The sequence below is a fragment of the Balaenoptera acutorostrata genome, chromosome 20, assembly GCF_949987535.1.
Source record: "Balaenoptera acutorostrata chromosome 20, mBalAcu1.1, whole genome shotgun sequence".
NCBI lineage: Eukaryota > Metazoa > Chordata > Mammalia > Artiodactyla > Balaenopteridae > Balaenoptera > Balaenoptera acutorostrata.
In genome coordinates, this window is record NC_080083.1 from 13,332,126 (window position 1) to 13,356,733 (window position 24,608).

Genomic DNA, 24,608 nt, shown 5'->3' on the forward strand with positions numbered 1-24,608 from the left:
GCGCGCGCCACGGCGGCCGTTGTCATGGCAACGCGCCCTCTCCAGCCCCGAGGGCGCGAACCTACATTGTGAGAGCTAGCAGCCCGCCGCGCCCAGTGCCGGGCGGGGAGGCGAGGCGCGCCCGGCACCCCGTGGCTGAGGGGAGAGTCGCTCGGGCTGAAGCTGGCCGTCATCCAGCTAGACGTCCCTTGATTCCTACCCGCTCGTTTTCCCGACGGGAAGGGCCGGGGCCCCCGCGCCTCGAGTCTGGCCACGGGGAAGCCAGTGTTAGTCCCCTGGCTGGGAGAAAGGCCGCGGAGCGCCATCGTTTCTCCAAACACCCCTGCCAGCCGGGCGCCCTCAGTTGCAAAGCTTTTGGGAAGAGGAGTGGGAGCGCAGCAGCCCCCGTCTGCAGAGGCTCAGCTATCCCTAAGGTCGCGAGAGTTACGGTCAGCCGTCCCTCCCCCGAGGGGTCGCCACGTCCCGCCTGGCCCTTCACGCACCCACGTGGGAGGTGGGGGCGCAGCTTGAAGTGACTGGGACCAGCAGGAGCTTGTACGGAACCTGTGGAGATGAGACAAGCGCCTTCTGCACGATTTGCCTTGTAGACTTAAGCAGCCCCACCTGGGCACTGAGGGCGAGAAAAGGTTGCTCAAAGTGACAACACCTGCTGCTGCAAACTGAGAAGCGGCGTGCACAAAGCTAGGTTAGAGGAGGGGCTTAGCCCTCTATCGCACAAATGGAGACTCTTCCTAAGTCATGCAACTTGATAGCGCAAAAAATAAAAATACAAGGGAGCAAAACAGCTCTCCGAGACTGAAAGCCCAAACCTCGAGTCTACATCCGGCGTTTTAAAGCCCGCAACAGCGGACCACCGCCTGGGAAAAGTTTACGAGCAGGGTTTGTGGAGACGCGGGCGCCGTGCTCTCAGAAGCGGGTGGAAACGACCCTCGCGGGAGGACGCGAGGAGCCTCGCCCCGCCGGGCGAGGACACGCCCCCAAGGCGGGGACCGGAAGCGCTCGGTTCGGCCCGGAAGTAGTGCCAAATTGGTACACGTGAGCGGCAGCATGGCGGCTCATCGCTCTGGCCCGCTTAAGCAGCAGAATAAAGCTCATAAAGGCGGGCGGCATCGGGGTCGGGGATCCGCGCAGCGGGACGGCAAGGGTAAGAAGGTAGGGTTGGAGGAAGAAGGGATGTTTAGTCGATATTAACTGCTTTTCTTCGTGCCCAGAATGAGCTCCTACCTACTCCGGCCTGGACCCCGCGCAAAGGCTCTGAGGAGAGCAGAGAGGGATCTCCTTTCTTGACCTACTAGTGCCCTGCGCAAGAGCCCTTTCTGGTCTCCCTCCAGGCCGTCTAGCACTGAAAACCCTAAGCAAGAAGGTGAGAAAAGATCTCAGCAAAGTGGACCAGAGGCATCGCGCCAGTCAGCTCCGAAAGCAGAAGAAGGAGGCGGTGAGAGGACGGGGGATTGGGGAATGGTGTGGCTTCACAACCGTTCTAGGCGGGTAATGCCTCGAACTAGAAAATGTGACCCTGGGAAGGGGCCAGGGATGGAGAGTAACCCTAGAGCACGTGTCAGGCGTGCTGGCCCAGACTCATGCTAGAGCGTTCTTTGCTTTGTTCCTAGCTCCTGCCTGCCTCCTTGGCATACATGACACCTTTTACAAGAGAGATGCTGGTTGGAGGGTGGGGGTGGGCATCTGTACTGGTGGAAATGCAGTACCGAAACAAAGTACTGAAACATTGAGATGTTCTCTGATCCTTTCTTTCCTCAGGTTTTGGCAGAAAAGAGACAGCTCGGCAGCAAGGATGGCCCTCCTCATCAGATACTGGTGGTTCCCCTGCACAACAGGATTTCCCTGCCAGAGGTCTTTCGACTGCTTCAGGATAGGGACACTGGAACAGTACACTTGAATGAATGGGGAAGCACCCATAGCTTTATGCTGTTATGCCCCCGCTTGAAACATCGGTGGTTTTTTACATCTGCAAGGCCAGGTTAGAGCGTACAACAATATTTTCTATCACTATGTTTTGCGTATTAGTGGTAATTTTTTTTAGTATAATGTGTTGATGTCAACCACCTCTTCCTACTGACTGTCTTCTATTTCCAGGGGATCTGCACACTGTGTTAGACATGGCTAAAGTGGCTGATACCATCCTGTTCCTCCTTGATCCACTAGAAGGCTGGGATAGCACTGGGGATTACTGCCTTTCCTGCCTCTTTGCTCAGGGCCTTCCCACTTATAGTAAGTGAGTTGGGAGTATTGGAGGCCAAGGAAGGAAGTGAATTAGCATGTATAGTGCACTTACAATTTGCCAGACACTATGTCTGATGCTTGATACTATTGGAGGGTTGTACATGTATGGCCTTAACTTGGTCCATTGTTTACAAGTTCCCTATCAAGATGTCTTTTTATTTCTGGACTGCCCATTGCCCAGAGAAAGAAGAAGAATATGAAGTTTGGTTTCATTGTGAAATTTCTTTAGGGTAGCTGAGTGTTGGGTTTCCCAGTGATCTCTGGGCTCACAACTGAACTGTTAGCTTGTTTGTGAGCCACAGGGGGGATTTTCATATAGTGAAGCAACAAGTCATGATACCCTTTCTCTTTTGTTCACAGCATTAGCTGTCCAGGGGGTTTCGGGCTTCCCACTGAAGAAACAAACAGATGTCAGGAAGAAGCTAAGTAAAGCAGTGGAGAAGCGCTTTCCTGATGACAAACTCCTCCTGTTAGACACTCAACAGGAGGCAGGGATGCTGCTCAGGCAGTTGGCTAACCAAAAGCAACGGCATCTTGCCTTTCGAGATCGGCACGCCTACCTATTTGCTCATGCTGCTGACTTTGTGCCTAGTGAAGAGAATAACTTGGTGGGCACCTTGAAGATCTCAGGCTATGTTCGTGGGCAGGCTCTGAATGTAAATAGCTTGCTGCATATCATTGGACATGGTGATTTCCAGATGAAACAGATAGATGCCCCTATGGACCCTTTCCCTTTAAATCCTAGAGTAATCAAATCCCCAAAGGACCCAGGCATGGCAATGGAGGTAAGATTGGTCTTCTTAAAAACTATGTATTGTAGATTCATGTGTAAGCTGGCAGAGGATGGGAACTACAGAGAGGGTAGTCTGTCTGCACACTTGGACAACTATCCTAGTCCCTGGAGGTAACGGCTAGTTCGAAATAAGGCAGTAGCCAACTACAAATAAGTTGCTATATCATATACTTATCCAGTACTTTGTAGATGCCTTGCATAGCAGTTGGCTCTGAATTTATAGAAGGCACACAGGTTGTAGTCTCTTTCCTTAGACAACTTAATTAGGTAAGAAAAAAATGGCAAAGACCTGTGAAATAAAGATTAAGAAAGCGTCGTTGAGGGCACACCTGCAGTGGAAGTTGAGAAAGAAGACTGGCAAGCTTCACAGAAGAGATGAGACTTGAGCTAGGTGTTGAGAAGGATGAACGTGATTTATGAGTTGAAAACAGATGGAAGAATATCCTAGCAAATAAAGACAACATGAACCTAGGCAAAGTGATGGAGCAAAGGGTTTCTTTGAACTCTGAAGATAACAGCTTGATGGGAGTAAGGTATGTAATAAAAAGGTAGGCATGAGACCAGATTATGAAAGGTCTCAAGAGCCAAGCAGAGGTATAGACCTAGAATGGTAGGAAATAGAACCATTTGAAAAATTCTGACAAGCTTTCACTTTCTATTCTTCTATTTGAGGACTATGTTATTTCTAGATCTTTCTGGTTATTATGTTAGATTTAGTAGATTTTTGGCTAATATTTAATTGACCATCAACTGTTTGGGTTTTCAGATTTGTGCTACAGATGCTGTAGCTGATATGGAGGAAGACCTGAAGGTCCTAATGAAGGCAGACCCTGACAGACAAGAATCTTTGCAAACAGAGGTTATCCCAGATCCAATGGAGGGGGAACACACCTGGCCCACGGAGGAGGAGCTGAGTGAAGCAAATGGTTGGTGTTGGCAAACTTGAAATTCTGGCCTAGAATTGTGGGTTTTGTCTAGCTGCTCACAGTGAGGACCTTATAAGGTAGAGTAGGATGAGGAAGTATTTGGAAGTCTTCTCTTACCTCCAAAGGCTATATGTTTTCACTAAGCAAACATTGGACACAGGTTTATTTCGTTTCTCAAAATTACTTACGTTGTTTCCTAATGAACAGATAAACAACTTCTGATTTATTATAGGACTTATTTAGCTGTGTAAGTATTGCTAGTTCTGAGGCAGCTGAATTAAATTGGGAAGTCTGTTCTATTTATAGTTCCTGCCAGAGTTCCTGGTATTGGTAGCAATATGTAATATCTTGCCTATGTGAGAATGCCCAAAGTAATAGGGGAGGGAAGGAGGTATATAATTTACTTAACTCATTTGGGCTTTTACAGACTTATTGAAGGAAAGTTCCAAGGTAGTAAAGAAGGTTCCCAAAGGAACATCCAGTTATCAAGCTGAATGGATTTTGGATGAGGATGGCGAAAGTGGTGGGGAAGGAGAGGAGTATGATGATATAGAACATGAGGATTTTATGGAAGAGGAATCTCAGGTAAGGAAATGGGCCCTTGGGCAACTTCTATGTACAGCCCCAAATGCAAGGCAAGGTGCATTCCTGACCTTAAGGGGTATGTGTGGTCAGTTTCTTAGGAACGACTTTGTTGCCGGGAATGAGACTGTGTTTTATAACTTAGTCTCTATTAGAATTGATACTGGTTTGGACTAGGTATCTAGTAGAATTATTTTAGCTCGATGGCCTTTAGGGTAGAGATGTGGGTTTCCTCTGAAATTGTAATCCTTCGTTCTACAGGATGAGGGTAGTGAAAAGGAAGAAGAGGAGGAATGTGAAACTGTGACTATAGGAGAGTCCGTGCGTGATGATCTGTATGATGAGAAAGTGGATGAAGAGGCTGAGGGGAAAATGCTGGAGAAATATAAACAAGAAAGACTGGAAGAGATGTTTCCAGATGAAGTAGATACCCCCCGTGACGTGGCTGCTAGAATTCGGTTAGTCAGCAAGTCTAAGATCAATCAGTATGTTTTTATTTAAAACTTACGTGGCTCAGAACTATGTCAGTGTGATGTAAAAGAAGAAAAATACATTGTTCTTGCTCCTGAAGGGCTAATACTATATGGGAAGGTAAGACAGACATACGGGAAACAATGTTCATGTTCTAGACTGTGTAGTACAGACTAATAATGTTATAGTACATTACTGAAGGAAATGCTGTGATTAATTAGCAAATGCTTCCTTTGGAGCTAAGACTCAAAGTATATAACATTTGGAGATTTGGGGAAGTTTGGGTAGAACAGTGAGAATAAAAGAATGAAGATGTAGATGATCCTGTTTGCTCTAAAGGTGAGTCCAGAGAGTTTATGCTGGATATTAGAGAGATAAGGCTTTTATCAGGACGTTGCTAGTCAGGTTAAAGAGCCGCTCCCTGATATGCACCAGGGAGCCACTGTAAATACTTTTAAGAAGCTGGGGTTTGGTGCTGAAATACTTGTTTCAGGCTGTTTTGGAGTGTGGTTCTGATTTAAGCAGTTAGGTTATTTTGAGAGATAGTGAGTTCTTTTAAGCTAAAGCCTTAGGCATTTTATTTATTTACTTATTTATTTTTCAAAAACTAAAAAAAAAAATTTTGTGTTTTTTTTCTTTTTTTTCTACTTTTTAAGCCTTAGCCATTTTAGAAGTGAGTTGAGTGAAACGGTTAAGTAGCACCATATAAATTTCACTATTAATTTCTTTAAAGTATCCTCTGTATTCTAGATTTCAGAAATACAGAGGCCTCAAGAGCTTCCGGACATCTCCATGGGATCCTAAGGAAAACCTCCCTCAAGATTATGCTCGGATCTTTCAGTTTCAGAACTTTATTAATACTAGGAGACGCATCTTTAAAGAGATTGAAGAAAAAGAGGTTGAAGGAGCTGAGGTATCTGCCTTCCTTTGTGCATCCCTATAATTTGTTTTTGTTTGCCAAGGTGCCCCCTCTACTCCTTCTGTTGGCATGACTACCTTAGTTTTGTGCTGCCTACAGCTGAATTAGAGGAGCTACTGAGTCACCGATAAGAGTGATATTGGGAACAAAGAGGTATCAGAGATGTTAACTGAAAAAGCTTAATCTAGGTAGTTGAGGCATCTGTGAAAGGCAGTCTTGAAGGGTGAGGATTGGCTTTATGGTAGTCTGAGAGACTTTTTAACATATTTGGAGAAATGCTTCATCATTATTGAGACCTTAAGGGTAATTGCATGATTGTTTTCTGCTTTCTTCTGGCAGGTTGGCTGGTATGTCACACTTCATGTCTCTGAAGTCCCTGTCTCAGTGGTTGAGCACTTCAAGCGAGGTGCACCCTTGATTGCATTTTCTTTACTACCTCATGAACAGAAGGTGAGTTAGCGTCTTGTGGGAAATGGGAGTTATGACACTTTCCAACCAGTTTTGTCTGGCAGTCTAAAGTTTTATGTGACACATTTTGCTCATTGGGATGCAAAAGTCTGCCTTTATGATTAGAAGTCAGAGAGGATGACAGAGAAGTCGATGATGGTTTTACCCAACATGTCTGAACCTGTCTGATACATCTCAGTGATGTGATCTCTGTGTGGTTCTGAGACTTCTCTGAGATACGTACGTTTGTCAGGTCACACTTTAACAAAGGGTTGGCATCCATAAAAATAAACAGGGTTAGTGCCAAGGTATAAATCTTTTTTCTCTTGGTGGCCAGCAGTCATGTAGGTTGGGGTGTATGTGAGAGCTTTGGCCTTTTGGTCACTGTGAGTAAGGGTTGAGGCAAGAAGGGTCTTGAATGAGTGTGGTTTAGAGGTGTGTGATGAGTGAGGCACTGATTTTGTGGCAGATGTTGAGCTCTTGCATGTTAGACATGGGAAGGTCACCTAGTGTAGCAGGGACATGAAAGCTTTGAAAACCAGCATATTTTCTATTTGAATGCCAGTTGTTGGTGAAGGTAAAAGGTGAATTTGTGTCTCTTCATCTACACTCCACCATAAATTAGTATTGTCAGTTCTTAGAGTGAATCTAATCTGCTGGTTTGGTTTGCCTTCTTGCAGGTTAGGCTATTCTATTCCTGATGTGAAGTTCTGTTTTTCTCTTTGGTCCCCAGATGTCAGTACTTAATATGGTGGTGAGCCGGCACCCTGGCAACACTGAACCTGTGAAAGCTAAAGAGCAGCTGATCTTCCACTGTGGATTCAGGCGCTTCCAAGCCTCACCTTTATTCTCTCAGCACACTGCAGGTAAGCAGTAGGGAAGCTTCTGGGTTCTTGTCCATCTTACTGTCTTTTAGGGGACTGAGATTTGGGGAGAGGTGCAGAATACACCATTTCAAACTCTCAGTCTCTGGGTTAGAGGTATTTTCAGTACTCTGGTTTAGGAGCCAATGATGTTTCCATTCAAAGTGTCTGAACCTGTCTGAAGCATCCCAGTGATGCAACCTCTGTGTGGTGCTGAGGCTTCTCTGCCATGAGTATTTGCTGCAGAGGAGGTTTTGGATAGGAGTTGGCTGCTTTCTAGAGATGATGTGTCATGGAACCCTTGGCATCCGTTGTGCCAGTGGCCGTGTGGGTGAAGGCTAGGGGTGGCCCTCAGTTGGATAAAGCAGAGTGTGTGGCTTCTGAGATGTTGAGACTGCATGAGAATTTAGAGAGTGGTGACCAGGAATACTTTTATGACAAAAAACGATTGTGCTCTTATGTATTAGGAGTGAGAAGATGTTTGCATTAACTTGGGGGCTTCTGAACATTACCTACACTCTCAACTCTCAGCAATGGCTGGAGGAAGGTGATAAAGGCAGCATTAATGGATGCTCTGGATAATTTCTTTTCTCACCAGCCATGCTGTCTAAATGAAGGATTAATTTCTCGTTCCCTTAAAATATTGTGTTTCCCTATAACATTCAGTATTAAAAAGGAGGGAGGGTTTCGTTGAAGGTAAAGACAAGATCTAGATAGTCCTCAAGAAGAGATTAGTAAAGTTTGGCCCTTGGGCCAAATCTGTCCCACTGCTTGTTTTGTTAAGTAAAGTTTTGTTGGAACACAGTTGTGCTTTTTTGTTTAATTTTTTTAAAATGTCTGTGGCTGTATTTGTGCTACAGTGAGAGTTGAGTAGTTGGAACAGAGTCTATATGGCCACAAAGCCTAAAATATTTACTATCTGACCATTTACAGAAAACGTTTGCCAATCCTTGCTCAAGACTAAGAGCTGTTGAATTAGTGGAGTGTTTTTTTGTAAAGCACTGATTCTCAAATGAGGTAGGGGGTGATGTGTATCAGAATCACCTGGAGAACTTTTTCCAACCCCAAAATATAGTGTAAGTTCCAAGATTCTACCTCCAGTTGAAAAATCACTGATAGGATTGGGTTGTATCTTTCAGTTGTATTGAGGCCAGAAAATGTTTGGAGGACTAGTGGGATAAAGAAACACTAGTTGCCTTAGGTTTAAGAGTTGCAGTGATACCGCTTTTCACAGACCTCTGGATTACCTATTGTTTCTCAAAATATTTTTTGGTTTTTATTTTTTTAACCTTTATGGCAGCGGATAAACATAAATTTCAGAGATTCCTGACTGCTGACTTGGCCCTGGTGGTGACAGTATATGCCCCTATCACTTTTCCTCCTGCATCTGTGATGCTTTTCAAACAGAACAGCAATGGTAAGTTGAGTTCACAGAGGTGAATAGGCCAATAGGCCTGTGGGTCCTTAATAAGATTAACTGCTTTCTGTATTTAAATTTGGGGGCCAAATGGCACAAAAAAGGTAATGATGGTTTTCAAAATATCCCAATCTCAGCCTCATATTGGGTCTGAGGCAAGGATGACAAATGGGGTTTTATCTTGCTTGCAAACCGTAGCTAATTGGTAGAGGCTGCTCAGAGTGCTATATTTAGGGTAGGTTCTGAGGATAGGCTCAGCAGGAATAACACTTAGTGATCTTTGCCATGAACCCAGGAGGGGCAGCATAGTACATCCCTATTTTGTTTCCCTAAGATCTCGCGTAGGTCTTTAAATGGACTGGACAATAAATGAAGGCTTTGACCTATGGACTCCTGCTGCTCTGCTTTTGCCCCTTAGGAATGCACAGCCTCATTGCCACAGGCCATCTGTTGTCAGTGGATCCAGACAGAATGGTCATCAAGAGAGTTGTTCTGAGTGGTCATCCTTTCAAAATTTTTACTAAGATGGCAGTGGTGCGTTACATGTTCTTCAACAGAGGTAGGTGTGACGGATGGGATCCAATTGCCTTTGTGGGATGAAGGTTGGATTTATATATTATGGATAAATGTTTCATCTTGGTCTTCTGTGTGTTTGATTCTAAGAGGATGTGCTGTGGTTTAAACCAGTGGAACTGAGAACAAAGTGGGGCCGTAGGGGACACATCAAGGAGCCTTTAGGTAAGAGAATGTGGGATTTGGGATCTTGTATAGATTTCCCCAGGGCTACTAAATGACTATTGGGTTAGACCACTGCTTTAAAATTTCCTATTAAATTTGACCAACTCGTGCTGTTTTCTTTGTAGGTACTCATGGCCACATGAAGTGCAGTTTTGATGGGAAGCTAAAATCTCAGGACACAGTACTGATGAACCTCTATAAAAGAGTTTTCCCCAAATGGACTTATGATCCATATGTACCAGAACCAGTACCTTGGGTGAAAAGTGAGATTTCTTCAACAGTGCCTGAAATGGACATGGAATAATGGATTCAGTGGGATTCTGTCTCATTGCTACTAGTTAGCACTCTAGGGTTGGGAGCCTGTAGGTTGTGATTGGGCAGTTTATGTTTTCTACTTAGGCCTACTTAAGGTCTCCTGCTCCTTTTAGCAGAAGACTTTTCTTGGCCTTGACAAGGTATCTCAGTTAAGTATGGATGTTTTTCTATTGCAACTTAGTCCAAAAAACTATTAAAACTTACTGAAATATACATTCTCTATTAGGATTTTGAAAGCTCTTTAAGAGGGGAAGATAGGAAGTTGACAATGACCAGGAGACAAAATTTCCAAGTGTCTGGACACTGAATCCCTTTTCTTCCTTTTGCACATATTAAACAGAAACAGATTTCTAAAGAGCTGGCTTTTCAGCCTGCTTCACCCAAGTTAGGGAAGTTAAGTCTACATTTCCACCACTGAGCACAATACAAATGTTCTTTACTTCTGCGGAAACTGTTTGAAAATGCTGAGACAGCACAGCGGCCACTCCAACACCAGCTGTAGGTTCAATAAGCAATTTCATCCTCTCCCACACCAGCTGGGTTGCATACTGTTGGTATAGAAGGGAGTAAGAATTAGTGAAATGGGAAAAGGGGAAAGAGCCTAGTTGGTTGGCCTTTATAATTAAAGGCCAGATGGGGATATAATATGCCCCGTCTGAATTTTCCTATTGCTATATGTTTGTGCTTGCCAATGAAGGGCAGGGCTTTTTTCATTCTGACTCTGCTTCTACGGTCTTAATACATCTAGGGCACCCTCCTACATGACATGAAATCACCTAGTTGAGTCCCTAGTGTGTGAGTTGCTACTTACAACAGGAGGGTGTTTTGCCTAAGAAGTTGCTCCATTCTTTTGTTATTTCCTTTCCTCTTGGGGCCTCACCTTAATTTCATCCTCTGTGACAGTGAAGACATCATCCACGAGGTCCCGTATAATAGGCCAGGTGTTTAAGCCAATGCTGGATCTGACACCATCTGCTATGGTTTCTGGAGGATAGGGATTGGGGGTCAGTTCCCCTTTCAGTTTGGACTGGTAGCAGTCATTTGCATTCAAGGGTTCAGCAGCATATACCTTGACACTAGGTCTCAGAGCCTAGGAAGAGGAATATTAGATAGCTTACAACTAGCCACAGCATTTTGCCTGCATGCTTGCAGTAAAATGATTAGTACAGTTAACATATTTCTGCCCAAGAGGCTTTCTTTTAATCGATGTAATGGAAATAAGGCCTTTAAGCACTTGAAATTGTTTTCCACTCTGGCCTCGGTTGCCTAGATCACAGCTGGTTCTGCTGGTAACTTGGGAAAAGAGTAGCCACTGACTTGGATAGTAGGTTGGTGAGATGGAATTCAGAGGACTGTGAGGGTGCCACTCATTGTAATGGCTTTTGTGCTGAAAGTTTTCATTAAGAAAAGGGTAGTGAGGGACTTCCCTGGCGGTCCAGTGGTTAAGACTCCACGTTTCGGGCTTCCCTGGTGGCGCAGTGGTTGAGAATCTGCCTGCTAATGCAGGGGACACGGGTTCGAGCCCTGGTCTGGGAAGATCCCACATGCCACGGAGCAGCTGGGCCCGTGAGCCACAATTGCTGAGCCTGCGCGTCTGGAGCCTGTGCCCCGCGACGGGAGGGGCCGCGATAGAGAAAGGCCCGCGCACCGCGATGAAGAGTGGCCCCCGCTTGCCGCAACTGGAGAAAGCCCTCGCACGAACCGAAGACCCAACACAGCCAAAAATAAATAAATAAATAAATAAATAAATAAAATCAAGTAAAAAAAAAAAAAAAAAAAAGACTCCACGTTTCCACGGCAGGGGGCACAGGTTCAGTCACTGGGAACTAGGATTCCACATGCCGTGCGGCCAAAAAAAAAGAAAAAAGGGTAGTGATGAAGAGAAGGGCCTTCTATCTCAAGTGCCAAGGGATGATTAGAAGGAATGGCAATTTGGGGGAATGTTGAGCAAGTATTCACAATGTACTATGATGTAAAATAAACTCTTCTTTTTTTTTTTTTTTTAAGGATTTTCTTATTTATTTATTTATTTATTTATTTATTTATTTTTGGCTGTGTTGGGTCTTCGGTTCGTGCGAGGGCTTTCTCCAGTTGCGGCAAGCGGGGGCCACTCTTCATCGCAGTGCGGGGACCGCTCTTCATCGCGGTGCGCGGGCCTTTCTCTATCGCGGCCCCTCCCGTCGCGGGGCACAGGCTCCAGACGCGCAGGCTCAGCAATTGTGGCTCACGGGCCCAGCCGCTCTGTGGCATGTGGGATCCTCCCAGACCAGGGCTCGAACCCGTGTCCCCTGCATTAGCAGGCAGATTCTCAACCACTGCGCCACCAGGGAAGCCCCTAAAATAAACTCTTCTATGCCTGAAGTGGGGAGTCCTCCAGAAGCTGTTTTCTTACCTTAACTGTAATTGCTATTCCAGCAACCATTCCTCCTCCTCCTACAGGTACCACCAGTGCATCTACCAAGGGAACCTGTAGTGAAAAGAATATAAAGTATAAATAGGTCTATTAATAATCAGTTTTATATGTACATATAAAATAATTGGTTCTACGGCCAAACAGCATTACCAGTAAGTAGCTAAACAAGAACTAACTAAGCTTTTACCTGGTTTAGGACTTCCATGGCAATTGTCCCTTGCCCAGCTATCACTGCAGGCTCCTGGTTGGGATGTACCATGATGCCTTTTGTTTCTTCCACAATTCTTTTTGTAACATTTTCTCTGGACTGAAAGAGTACATTAATTTAGCTTACTTTATTTGTATTTAATAGAGTTCCCAACAAGTTAGATTCAGTCATTTAACACTTTATTTGCCATCTACTTTTTTCAGAATTTGTTTTGGCACTGGGGATATAACTGAACAAAACAGTCCCTGCACTCAGTGGAGTTATGTTCTAATGTGAGGAGGGGTGGGATATAAGTAAATATATGGTATGTCTAAATGCTTTGGAGAAAAATGAATTTATTTTATATAGGGTGCTCAGGAAGGGCCACTGGTAAAGTGACATTTTAATAGATTTGAACAAGTCCTGTGTATCTCCAGAATATTCCAGGGAAAGAGTAACAGCAAGTACAAAGACTACAGAGAGGAGTGCTTGGCTTTCTGAGAAACTAAGTGTGGTTGGTGTGGAGTGTTTGGAGGAGAGTAATAGTGGGAGATGAAGTCAGAAAAATAGTAATGGGCCAGTTCATCTGGGCCATAGATGATTGCAAGAACTTTGGTTTCCACTGTGTATGAGATGGGAAACCACTGGAGGATTTTGGACAAATTCTGACTTACTAAATGGATAGCTCTGGTTGCTCTTGGAAACAAGACTCGTGGGGCAAGGGTGGAAGCAGAGACCAATTAGGAGGCTACTGAATCTAGGTGAGGACTAACTGGTTTGAATCAGGGTGGTGATGGTAGAGGCTGTTAGACGTAGTTGGATTGGGCTTCTCTGGTGGCGCAGTGGTTAAGAATCCGCCTGCCAATGCAGAGGACACGGGTTCGAGCCCTGGTCTGGGAAGATCCCACATGCCACAGAGCAACTAAGCCAGTGCACCACAACTACTAAGACTGCTCTCTGAAAAAAAAAAAAAAAAAAAAGACTGCTCTCTGGAGCCTGCGAGCCACAACTACTGAAGCCCGCGCGCCTAGAGCCCGTGCTCTGCAACAAGAGAAGCCACCACAATGAGAAGCCTGCGCACCGCAATGAAGAGTAGCCCCCGCTCGCCGCAACTAGAGAAAGCCCGCGTGCAGCAACAAAGACCCAACGCAGCCAAAAATTAATTAATTAAAAAAAAAAGTAGTTGGATTACGGAAATGTTTTGAAAGTAGGACTAAGATTTGGATGTGGGGTATCAGAGTTATCAAAGATGACTCCACGTTTTGAGGATAATGAAGGATAAAAATTGCCATTTACTGAGATGGGGAAGACTGGAGGTGGAACAGTATTAAGATGAGGAGTTTGGTTTTAGACAGTAAGGTTGAGATGCCTATTAAGGCACCCAAGTGGGAATGTACAAGTCCTGGTTAAGAGCAAAGTTCAGGGCTGCAGTTAGAGTGTAGGTGATATTTTAAACTATGAGACTAATGAGATCATCTGAGTGAGTGTAGGTAGAGAAAAGGTCGTGCATGCCAACACTTAGAGAAACAACAAAGGAGACAGAAGCTGCAGCCAGTAAGGTAGGAAGAGAAGTTTCATTTTACTATGAAAGCTGTTAAGGTGGTACTGAACATTGCTCTCTTCCTTACCTCGTCGCTCTGTTCACTGTATACTATAGAGGCTCCATAGCCTTGTATCGCCAATTTTTTACAGTTGGGAGCTGTTTCGGGCACTACAATATAAGCAGGAATCCCTGGGAGGGAGAAGCATGTTTAGTTAGTACAAATCAGAATTTAGGATAGAAATTTATGTTCAGTTTGCTTGTAATCAGGGACTTGGAAATTTATTCCCACAGCTATCACCAACCTCACTGAAAGTTAAGGCTACTTTTCCAGTCCTCTGTGATGAGCCTACCCAGTACCCTGCGAAATTAATCAAGTACCTTGCAATTTGGCAGCATAGGAGAGAGCCTGGCCATGGTTTCCACTGCTGTGAGTAACAACAGCTTTGGGCTTCTCTTCTGAAGTGGCAGAAATCAAGCCTCTGATTGCATTAAGGGCACCACGAATCTGGAAAAGAGGGATGGTGAATTAATATATTTGATTAAAAATTCTTTTCAAAAAACCAAGGAGCTTTTTTACATTTTTCTTTTCTAATACTGCACATCCACTCCATGACTAAATCTTACTGAGTCTATCTCCTAAATATCTCATGTTCATCTTGGCCACTACCTTGGTGAGGCCTCATTTCTCAATTTGGTATCACCAAATCTCAGCTGATCCTGCCTCAAGGATTATTCTCATCTAATAGTTCCACTAGATTAGGAAAGTGAGCTTTTAAAAAACAAACGTTACCTTTTTCATTGATTGCCTATTTTTGTAAGAAAAGTACAAATCCCTTACAAGCTGCAGCCTTTCTAAACATATCTACCTCTACCGTTGTAGCCATCCTAAATTGCCTCTAGTTTCCATCCTACCAGGTTAGCTCACAACTCTGTACCTCTTGGCATGCTGATGCCTCTACCTGTAGTTCTTTTCCCCCACTCCCTGGTCTGGCTAAAAGTACTCATCCTGTAAAACTTGGATCAAACAACACCTGGTTCAACTTCCTTGTTCTCCCAGGCAAAATTAGGTACTTCATTCGTTTCCATGGCCCTTGTTTGTATCTCTTTTAAGACACTTGTCATCAACCTATTTTGTCTTCCCCTGCAAGTATGGATATGGGGCAAGGCCTAGTGTACATACACCTAGTATAGTTAGTGAAAATAAGTGCTTGATGTGTGATGAATGAAAAATAAACCATGGCAGAAGCAAAGGGCAAAAGAGAATGGAGAAGTTTTTGTTTGTTTAAAATAAAAGTTCTCAGTTAATGGGTATGGAAAAAGGTAAATTCCTGAAATCCTAAAGCTACCACTTAATGGGTACTAACAATACCTGTTAGGCACAGTGCAAAATGCAGCTTTTCAGATTTTTACCTGAATGGATCTTAAAGTTCAACTAACGGTCAGAAAATTCTGGTAACAAATCAGCATAGAAATCTATCTGTATGCATAGGAGAGGCACTGATGTATTTTGTAGAAAAATGTCCTGTTATATGAGGGTTGAGCTAGGGTTAGATCGTTTATATTCATATAAGGTATAAACAAATAGTAAGTTGACAAAGTGAATGCTTAAACTTGGCTATATACAGGGTGATCACACGTGTCCAGGTTGATGACTGTGGTCTCGGTTTAATCGTTACAAGTTCCCCCTTTTCATTCTCAAACATGTCCTAGTTTGGATAGTAAATTATATGTGATCACCTTAATTATACGGAATTTTGAGATTGTGTAAAAGTGGCTCTTGTCAATGCCATGCTGCTAAGTAACCAGGACTTGAGCAAAGGAAAATTTCTACAACCCTTTCTTTAGCTGTAAAAAGATATTAATTGTACCTACCTCACTGGGTGGTCAAGAGAATCAAAGTGGCTTGAAAAAAAACATGATACACTATCAAAAGGGATTGTTACCTTAAAAGATCCAGTTTTCTGGAAGAGTTCACATTTGAAGAAAAGATTACGCCCTGTTACTTGATTCAAAATGGAGCTTGTTAGCACTGGTGTGAGGTGGATAAAATTTCGAATGTTGATATGTGCTTTTTCAACATCAGCAAAGGAGATGCAGTACTGATCACACATGGTTCTGAAACCCAGGAATAAGAGAGGGGTTAAAGCAAGCCTAGACAATGTGTTTAATGAAGATTTTGAAAATGCATAACACAGACCCATGGAATGTACACCACCAAGAGTGAACCATAATGTAAACTATGGACTTAGGTGCTAATGGCATGTCAATGTAGGTTCAGCTGTAACAAATATACCACTCTGGTGGGGGATGCTGATAATGGGGGAGGCTATACACGTGTGGGGGCCGGGAGTATATGGCAAATTTCAGTTCCCATCAATTTTGCTGTGAACCTTAAACTAAAACAAACAAAAAACCCAAAAAACAACCAAACAAAAATCTTAAGAAAAAAAAAAAAGAAAATGCATAACATAGGAAAATAGACTCAGGGCCTGTGGTGTTAATGTGGGGACTGTCTCCATTACTGGGGTCCAGAATCTCTGCATAAGGGAACTTCTCATGAAGCTGAGTTTCTTGGTGTATAAGTTTGCTCTGTTGAAATCTCATAGGAGATAACTGGTGATGATTATGGAAGGCTTAAAGCTCAGCCCTCGCCCCTACCATCCATCTCTTGGCACTGCCGCTGGTCTCTACATTTTCATGATTGTGAAGCTTGAGTAAACTGGGTTCAAAATCTGCTACAAATTTTTATTTAAAAAAAATATTTCACAATTTACCAAGGGGAAAAATTGCCTACAATCCTACCATCTTAATAAATTATGTTCACTATGTTTCCTTCTGTTTTTTCAATATACATATATGACAGTTAAAATCAAACCATAAATAACATTTTTACTCCTTTTCCATTTGGTTCATTCTTCAAAGTTTTCATAATTATAATTTTCAGTAACTGTATTACGCTTCCACTTTTTACTATATTTACTGTAGTGTTTAAACATGAAGTTTCTCTTTATTTTTCCTTATTAAAAAAGGTAATGTATGTTCAATAGAAAAACAATTTAATCTGCTTTCCTCTCCAAAGACAATTGCTATCGAAGCTCTGTTGTCTCTCTTTCCAGGCCCACATACATATGCAGACAAAACTTTTTTGACAGGTTTGTTAACTTGCTTTTTTCAGACAATATATCTATGAATCTTTGCTTATCAATAGATATATTTATGTGACTTTTTATTTTTATTTGATGTGGAACATTTTTTAAAGTCTTTATTGAATTCGTTATAATATTGCTTCTGTTTTTTATGTTTTTTTTTTTTGGCCGCGAGGCACGTGGTATCTTAGCTCCCTGACCAGGGATTGAACCCGCATCCCCTGCATTGGATGGCAAAGTCTTAACCATTGGACTGCCAGGGAAATCACTATGTGATTTCTAGTGAAATGACTTACTAGTACTTCTTTTTACAAAAATACCATAGTTTTAGATAACTCTGTTGTTGAACATTTAGATTTCCTTTTTTTTTTGGCTATGATAAATAATGATGTAATGAACAGCCTTGTTGCAAGATCTCTGTTTATCTCTATACATGCTTTGAGTAGATTCCACCAGTGGTATTTTACATTAAAAGGCATACACACTTCTAAGGCTTTTGATACCACTGCCAAACTGGTCTCCAGAAGAGTTATAGATTATATCAATTTATACTCCAACAGCACTTTCTAAGGAATGACTATTTTCCTTCACCCTTACTGTATCATTTTTATCTTTCAATTTAATGAAGTATGTCTAGTAGTTTACATTTCTTTAATAGTGACTGAACTTTTTTTTATTTTATTGAAGTTAGGTTGATTTACAATGTTGTGTTAATTTCTGCTGTACAGCAAAGCGATTCAGTTACATATATGCATACCTTCTTTTTCATATTCTTTTCCACTATGGTTTATCACAGGGTATTTAGCATAGTTCTCTGTGCTGTAGGACCTTGTTGTTTATCCATTCTTTTTTTTATATATATAAATTTATTTATTTATTTATGGCTGCGTTGGATCTTCATTGCTGCACTCGGGCTTTCTCTAGTTGGCGGCGAGCAGGGGCTACCCTTCGTTGCGGTGCCCGAGCTTCTCATTGCGGTGGCTTCTCTTGTTGTGGAGCACGGGCTCTATGCATGTGGGCTTCAGTAGTTGTGGCTCACGGGCTTTAGAGCACAGGCTCAGTAGTTGCAACACACGGGCTTAGTTGCTCCGCGGCATGTGGGATCTTCCCGGACCAGGGATCAAACCTGTGTCCCCTGCATTGGCAGGCGCATTCTTAACCACTGTGCCACCAGGGAAGTCCCTGAACATTTTTTCTGTATACTTACTGGCCACTAATTCTTTTGTGAATCTTTAACATACCATTTACTGACTGAATCATCCTTTCCTTTGAAATACATTTATAAAAAATTAAATATCTATTAATGCTTGGGGCTTTTCTGGATTTAGTATTTTGTTCCATTGATCAGACTGCCAATTCCTTTCCCAGTTGTTCATTGTATTAATACGTTCTTCCCTGATTTCTCTTTCTAAAATTTATTGGCTTTTCTCACACACCAATTCTTCCAAATGAATTTCAGAAATCCTTTACCAAGGTTGCCAGAAATTCCACTGTACAATCTACAAATGAATTGGGGGCATGACTGACATTTAAAAATACTGAGTCTCCCCATCCATTAACATGAGTGTCTTTTAATTTAGTAAAGTCTTTTTGTTTTAGGTTTCTTAGTAAAGTTATCATAATTTATTTATGCCCTGTATAGATCTGATTAAATTTATGCCTAAGTATATTTTTGTTGCTTTTGAGATAAGGCATTTTTAAAATTAGATTTTTAAACTGCTTACTGATGATGTATATGAAAGCTAATAATTTTTGTATATTTATCATGTAATAGGATACTTTACCAGATTATCCTGTTAGATCTAATAGTTTTACAGTTTATTCTCTAAACAATCATGCTATCTGCAAATAAAGCTAATTTGTCTTTACCTTAAAAATGTACCTCTTGTAACTTATTCAATGACTTCATAGTTACCGGTTTATATGGATTTGCCATCTCCTCCTGAATTAATTTAAGTAATTTTTTTTGGTAAAATCACTTAATTTAAAATTTATTAGTATAAAGCTGTACATATTAATATTTCTAAGTATTTTTCATATCTGTGGTATTCATTCATTCAACAAATTTGAGCACCTTCTGTGTCAGATACTGTTTGATCTGGGGATATAGTATTAGAAAAGTAGACTTGTTCCTCCTCTCATAAAGATTACAACGTATTGGAGAGGTGTCTAACAAACAATCCAATTAAATATGTATTTACAAACATTGATGTGTTAACTTAGGGAAGTGTATTATGATAGGATACTATAGTGGGAGGCCTTATTTAGATCAGTGAAGGAGGTCAATGAAGACTCTCTATGTAGAAGTGAATTTTTATTATTTTGTGAATAATTAGTTTTTTTTTTCTTGAGAAGTAAAATTAAATTATGACCTAAAAGATGAATGGGCAGAGTAGTGGGGAAAGTGTTTCAGGTAGAGGGAATAATAATATTATGTGAAGGCTTTAAGGAGGGAAAGAGATTGGCATTTTCCAGGAATTAAAAGGTCAATGTATCTGAAAATGTGATCAATGGGAAATGTGATAAGAGATAAGGAGAGTGGGCTTCCCTGGTGGCGCAGTGGTTGAGAATCTGCCTGCTAATGCAGGGGACACGGGTTCGAGCCCTGGTCTGGGAGGATCCCACATGCCGCGGAGCAGCTGGGCCCGTGAGCCACAATTGCTGAGCTTGTGCGTCTGAAGCCTGTGCTCCACAACAGGAGAGGCCACGATAGTGAGAGGCCCGCGCACCGCGATGAAGAGTGGCCCCCGCTTGCCACAGCTAGAGAAAGCCCTCGCACAGAAACGAAGACCCAACACAGCCATAGATAAATAAATGGATAAATAAAAAAAAAAAATAAAAGAGATAAGGAGAGTGAAGTTGGCAGAGTCTAGATCATAAGGGACCATGACTCATGGAAGTTTTTTTTGGCCGCACCTCGCGGCATGCAGAACTTCCCAGACCAGGGATTGAACCCACGCCCCCGGTAGTGGAAGCGTGGAATCTTAACCAATGGACCACCAGGGAAGTCCATGGATTTTTTTTTAAGAGCAATAAAATGCCATTGGACTTGTGGTTACCAGGGGAGGGGGCGGGGAGGGATAAATTGGGAGATCGGGACTGACATATACACACCACTATATATAAGATAGATAACTAATAAGGACCTACTGTATAGCAGAGAATGCTATTCAATACTCTGTAATGACCTATATGGGAAAGAATCTAAAAAAAGAGTTCACTTTGCTGTACAGTGGAAACTAACACAACATTGTAAATCAACTATACTCCAATAAAAATTTTTTAAAAAATGCCATTGGCGAATTCTGAGCAGGTAAGTGACATGTTAGAATCCATATTTACAGAAAATCACTTGCTACATTGCAATGAATGAAAAGGAAAGAGATAAGAGTGGAATCAAGGTATCCAGTTATGAAGTATTAAGAGTTGTAATACACACGAAAAACAACAGGGGGGCTTGGATGGTGAAAGTGGAGGTAGAAAAAAATAATCATTCAAGATACATTTTGGAAAAACAAACCCATGGAAAAATGGGCGAAGGACTTGAATAGACATTTCTCCAAAAAAGATATACAAAGGGCCAACAAACACATGAAAAGATGCTCAACATCACTAATCATTAGAGAAATGCAAATCAAAACCACAATGAGATACCACCTTATGCCTATTAGGATGGCTACTATTTAAAAAACCCCCAAACTGGGAAAATAACAGGTGTTGGCAGGATGTAGAAAAACCGGAGTCCTTGTGCACTGTTGGTAGAAATGTAAAATGGTGCAGTTGCTGTGGAAAACAGTATGGTAGTTCCTCAAAAAATTAAACAGTATTACCATATGGTCCAGCAATTCCACTTCTGGTTATATACCCAAAAGAATTCAATGAGGGTCTCAAAGATATATTTGTACAACTATGTTCATAGCAGCATTATTCTTAATAGCCAAAAGGTGGAAGCAACCCATGTATCCAGAGACAGACAAATGGATAAACAAAATGTGATCTATACATACAACAAAATATTATTTAGCCTTAAAAAAGGAAATTCTGACATGTGCTATAACATGGATGAATCCTGCGAATATTATGCCAATTGAAATAAGCCAGTCACAAAAAGACGAATACCATATGGTTACACTTATGTGAGGTACCTAGAGTAGTCAAATCCATAGAAAGTAGAACGGTGATTGTAAGAGGCTGTGGGGAGGACGGGGCAATGGGAAGTTGTTGTTCAATGGGTATAGTTTCAGTTTTGCAAGATGAAAAGAGTTCTGGAGATTGGTTGTACAACAATGTGAATGTACTTAACACTACTGAACTGTACACTTAAAAATGGTCATGATGGTATATTTCATGTTACGTGTATTTTACCACAGTTAAAAAACACACACGCACATACATTTTGGAGATTATAATTAGTTAGACCTCTTGGTTACGAGTGATAGAACCCCAATTTGAACTGGCTTAGGCACAAGAGGGAGGTGATGAGAATTTACTGGCTCATGGAATCCACGGAAGAGTTGAACCATGGGAAGGGCAGGAACATGGCACATCAGGAACAACTGGAACTAGGGACTTTGAGATTTTCCAGGACTTTCTCATTGTTTCTCACCTCTGCTGCTTTCTGCATGTCGGCTTCATTCTTTTCACTGCAGACCAGCTGGTTCGGTATGGCAGGACACATGGCTGCTGACAGCTCCTGTGTTTTACATTTTACGGCTTCCAAACTGGAGAGGGATTTTCTTTTTTTTCTTAGTTTCAGTTAAAAAAATTCTGGGTAGGGACGCTGATTGGCCCATCTAGGCCCAGGACCAGTGGCCAAGGGTGTGAGGTCATTTAAGACAATACTATGCAATAGAAGTATTTACAGAAACATGAAATAGAAACAATGATTTCTATAACATAATATCAAATATGTACATTTAAAACACATACATATACAAAACAATACTATATATTATTCAAAGATACATGTATATCCAAGGACATGTATCAAACACATTAGAGTGGCTACTGAAGAAAGAGGGAAGGAACATGACTGGGAATTGGAATGAAGGAAAAAAAGATAAAATGAGAAAGGCCTTGTTGATGATAATGTGAACTGAACAGCAGGACTGCCTCAAATCTCTGCACCTGAGGGAAAAATAGAAGCAAATGAAGGGAGTAAAAGAGGAAAGAAAGGAAAATAGGAAATAGAAAAAGGAAAAGAGAAAGTACTTCTGAGTGACAGTAAGGGACAGTTTTCAAGAGAAAAGGAAGGGGAAAATGTTGAGGTGATGAACTCCATACGTCACCACTACAGATATAGAAGAGACATATCCTGATATTGGATTGAATGTGGGGACTGAGGGAGAGGGAGGTGTCAAGGATAACTCTTGGGTTTTGACTTAGATGGTGGTATAATTTACTGAGATATAAGGCTGGCAAAGAAACAAATATTTTAGGGGAAAATCAGAGATTTGATGAGCTAAGTTTGCATTACCTATGAAGCATTTGGTAGGATGTCTTTTGAATTTTCAAAATTTTTTGCCAGAAGTGTGTCTATTTTAATGTCTATTTCTGAAGAATGAGTGCTTCAATTTATCAAGTGCTGTTCTTTTTCCTTTATTATTTCTGATTTTATCTTTATTTCTTCCTCTATTTTTATTTTCTTTTTCTATCCTTGTTGAATACGTAGCTTATTAATTTTCATTCTTTTTACTTATTTATTTATTTATTTGGGCGTGCTGTGCAGCTTGTGGGATCTTAGTTCCCCAACCAGGGATTGAACCCGGGCCCTCGGCAGTGAGAGCTTGGAGTCCTAACCACTGGACTGTCAGGGAATTCCCAAGATAACCATTTAAAAAAGTTTGGTATGTAATCTTCCACATCTTTTTTGATGTATTTATATAGAAATTTAAGTATGCAACAAATGGTTTTGCTGCACTCAGACGGAACCATACTCTATATCTTGTTCTGCAATTGGCTTAAAAAATTAACCATGTATCTTGAATATATCAGCATGTATTTTTATTCTTTAAACTCAGCTTTCATTGTGATACAGGTCTAAATATGGTTGTCTTTTCACTTATTTCTACCTGGTATTTCATGAACCCTTTAAATCTGAGGGTTGAATTTAAGTCTTAAATCCAAATTTTCCATCAACTTAGTAAATTTTCTTCTATTATATATTTGATTATTGCTCCTCCTCAGTCAGTTCTGTTATCACCTTCTGGACTCATATTTGATTATTAGTTTTCTGGATCCATTCTCCATATCTCGTACCTTTACCTCTCAATAGTTTCTATCTATTATATTTTCCCTCTGAGTTCTCATAAAATTTTTTGAGCTGGTTTAACTTTTGGCATATCTCATCTGCAGCTCACTTATACTGCTGTATTAATTTGTCAATGGTGTTTTTCCTAAGAAAGTTTTCTTCAGATTATTTTTCCATTAAAGAAAAAACTGTTGCAATGTCGTCAATTTCACTATGAAAACAAATTAGTTTTAAACATTTTTTTCCTATTTCTTTCATATCTGTTTTAAAGATTGCCATTTGCTCTGACCACTCCAATCACTCCTCTTCTTTTGTTATCTATTGACTTTCTCCATCTGTTGAGAACTTCGTGGAGGCGAAGCGTCTGCCACCTAATAGGAATTGAATGAGTTGTCAGAGACTGTTTAAATCTTTTAGGCCCAGTCTAAGGAATAATCGGTAACTATTCTTTGATGGTGCAGAGGTCCAATAGGTTGTGCGGGACTGGGAAGGAGCAAGAGGTGGAGGGAAGCGGCCTTGCAAGAGGAGGGAATTCCACCACAGTTCTGAACACGGGGCTCATGAACAAACAGGTAAAGTACCAGTATTCAGATCCAGTTACATTTTAAAGATGAAAAAAAAAAAAAAAATCAACCTGAGATCCAGGAAAGTCAAGTAATTTTTCCCAGAATCCACAGTGATACAGAAATTCCCAAATCGACTCATAACACCTCCTGACTTATTTCCACACAACCCCTTCCCTCAGCAAGAGCCATCTATACTGTATTTAAAAAAAAAAAAAAGTCACGAAGTTTGGGACGTAGATTGCCATAAAGGAAAAGACTTTTGAGTGTCTGGTAATTATCGATTGTGTCACCCTGGGCAATTTGCTACGGTTCTCTGGGATTCAGTTTCCTCATCTTAAAAAAAGAAAAAAAAAAAGAAAAAAAAGGGGCATAATACTAACTACCCTACAAGATCTTGAAGGTCGCAGAGTAAAAGCCTGGGGCACTAGTCCGGGCCTGTGGCGGGAGACCCTGGCCTAAGATGACTGGAAAGGGCCGGACGGTGAAGGCCCCCGTCAACCCGAGCCCCAGGCTGGTACCGGTGTCCTCGAAGGCCACCACGGCAGCAAGAGCAGCCACCGCAGCGAACGCCCGCCTTGCCTGCCCTGGCTCGGCCAGGTCAGACCTCACCTCACCTCCCAGGCGCCGCGCCTCCAACTCCCGCCTCAGCGCACCTTCCCGGCCACACCTCTGCGCACGCGCGGCGCCCGGCTGCCCCCGCCCAGGCTCGCGGCCCGCCTCTTCCCGACCGAACGTGCTTTCGGCGCTTTTCCTCCCAGTGCGGCCACCGTCGTTTGGGGAGGGGAGCGGGA

General features: G+C 42.0%; 2 protein-coding genes and 2 non-coding genes across 4 annotated transcripts; 3 read left to right on the forward strand and 1 right to left on the reverse strand.

Annotated features, from left to right (window-relative positions):
* The first annotated feature begins 989 nt into the window (after window positions 1–989).
* Window positions 990–11,165, forward strand: TSR1 (TSR1 ribosome maturation factor). The gene is made up of 15 exons (XM_007177468.3): window positions 990–1,144; window positions 1,332–1,435; window positions 1,759–1,978; window positions 2,095–2,229; window positions 2,602–3,026; window positions 3,801–3,960; window positions 4,388–4,545; window positions 4,804–5,000; window positions 5,764–5,926; window positions 6,272–6,382; window positions 7,113–7,245; window positions 8,543–8,659; window positions 9,078–9,218; window positions 9,323–9,397; window positions 9,523–11,165. The coding sequence occupies exons 1-15, from the start codon at window positions 1,048–1,050 to the stop codon at window positions 9,699–9,701; spliced, it is 2,415 nt and encodes an 804-aa protein (XP_007177530.2). The 5' UTR covers window positions 990–1,047; the 3' UTR covers window positions 9,702–11,165.
* On the forward strand, window positions 6,522–6,616 carry LOC114237089 (small nucleolar RNA SNORD91 family). Its single transcript, XR_003622871.1, has one exon. It is a non-coding gene; the product is annotated as a small nucleolar RNA SNORD91 family (small nucleolar RNA).
* LOC114237088 (small nucleolar RNA SNORD91 family) lies at window positions 7,378–7,472 on the forward strand. Its single transcript, XR_003622870.1, has one exon. It is a non-coding gene; the product is annotated as a small nucleolar RNA SNORD91 family (small nucleolar RNA).
* Window positions 9,998–24,548, reverse strand: SRR (serine racemase). The gene is made up of 9 exons (XM_057535386.1): window positions 24,432–24,548; window positions 21,608–21,842; window positions 15,799–15,970; window positions 14,234–14,360; window positions 13,941–14,044; window positions 12,313–12,432; window positions 12,105–12,179; window positions 10,593–10,802; window positions 9,998–10,260 (listed from the first exon to the last, which is right to left on the reverse strand). The coding sequence occupies exons 2-9, from the start codon at window positions 21,634–21,636 to the stop codon at window positions 10,063–10,065; spliced, it is 1,035 nt and encodes a 344-aa protein (XP_057391369.1). The 5' UTR covers window positions 21,637–21,842; window positions 24,432–24,548; the 3' UTR covers window positions 9,998–10,062.
* Between the last annotated feature and the right edge of the window lie 60 nt (window positions 24,549–24,608).

Excerpts from the sequence above, each read along its gene's own strand:
- TSR1 (XM_007177468.3), top strand. The coding sequence starts at position 1,048 with ATGGCGGCTCATCGCTCTGGCCCGCTTAAGCAGCAGAATAAAGCTCAT. Across the intron at positions 1,979-2,094 it reads TTTTACATCTGCAAGGCCAG|GGGATCTGCACACTGTGTTA; the intron begins GTTAGAGCGTAC and ends TTCTATTTCCAG. Across the intron at positions 4,546-4,803 it reads TTATGGAAGAGGAATCTCAG|GATGAGGGTAGTGAAAAGGA; the intron begins GTAAGGAAATGG and ends TTCGTTCTACAG.
- SRR (XM_057535386.1), bottom strand. The coding sequence starts at position 21,636 with ATGAAGCCGACATGCAGAAAGCAGCAGAG. Across the intron at positions 12,180-12,312 it reads CCATGGAAGTCCTAAACCAG|GTTCCCTTGGTAGATGCACT; the intron begins GTAAAAGCTTAG and ends TTTTCACTACAG. Across the intron at positions 10,261-10,592 it reads TCACAGAGGATGAAATTAAG|TATGCAACCCAGCTGGTGTG; the intron begins GTGAGGCCCCAA and ends CTATACCAACAG.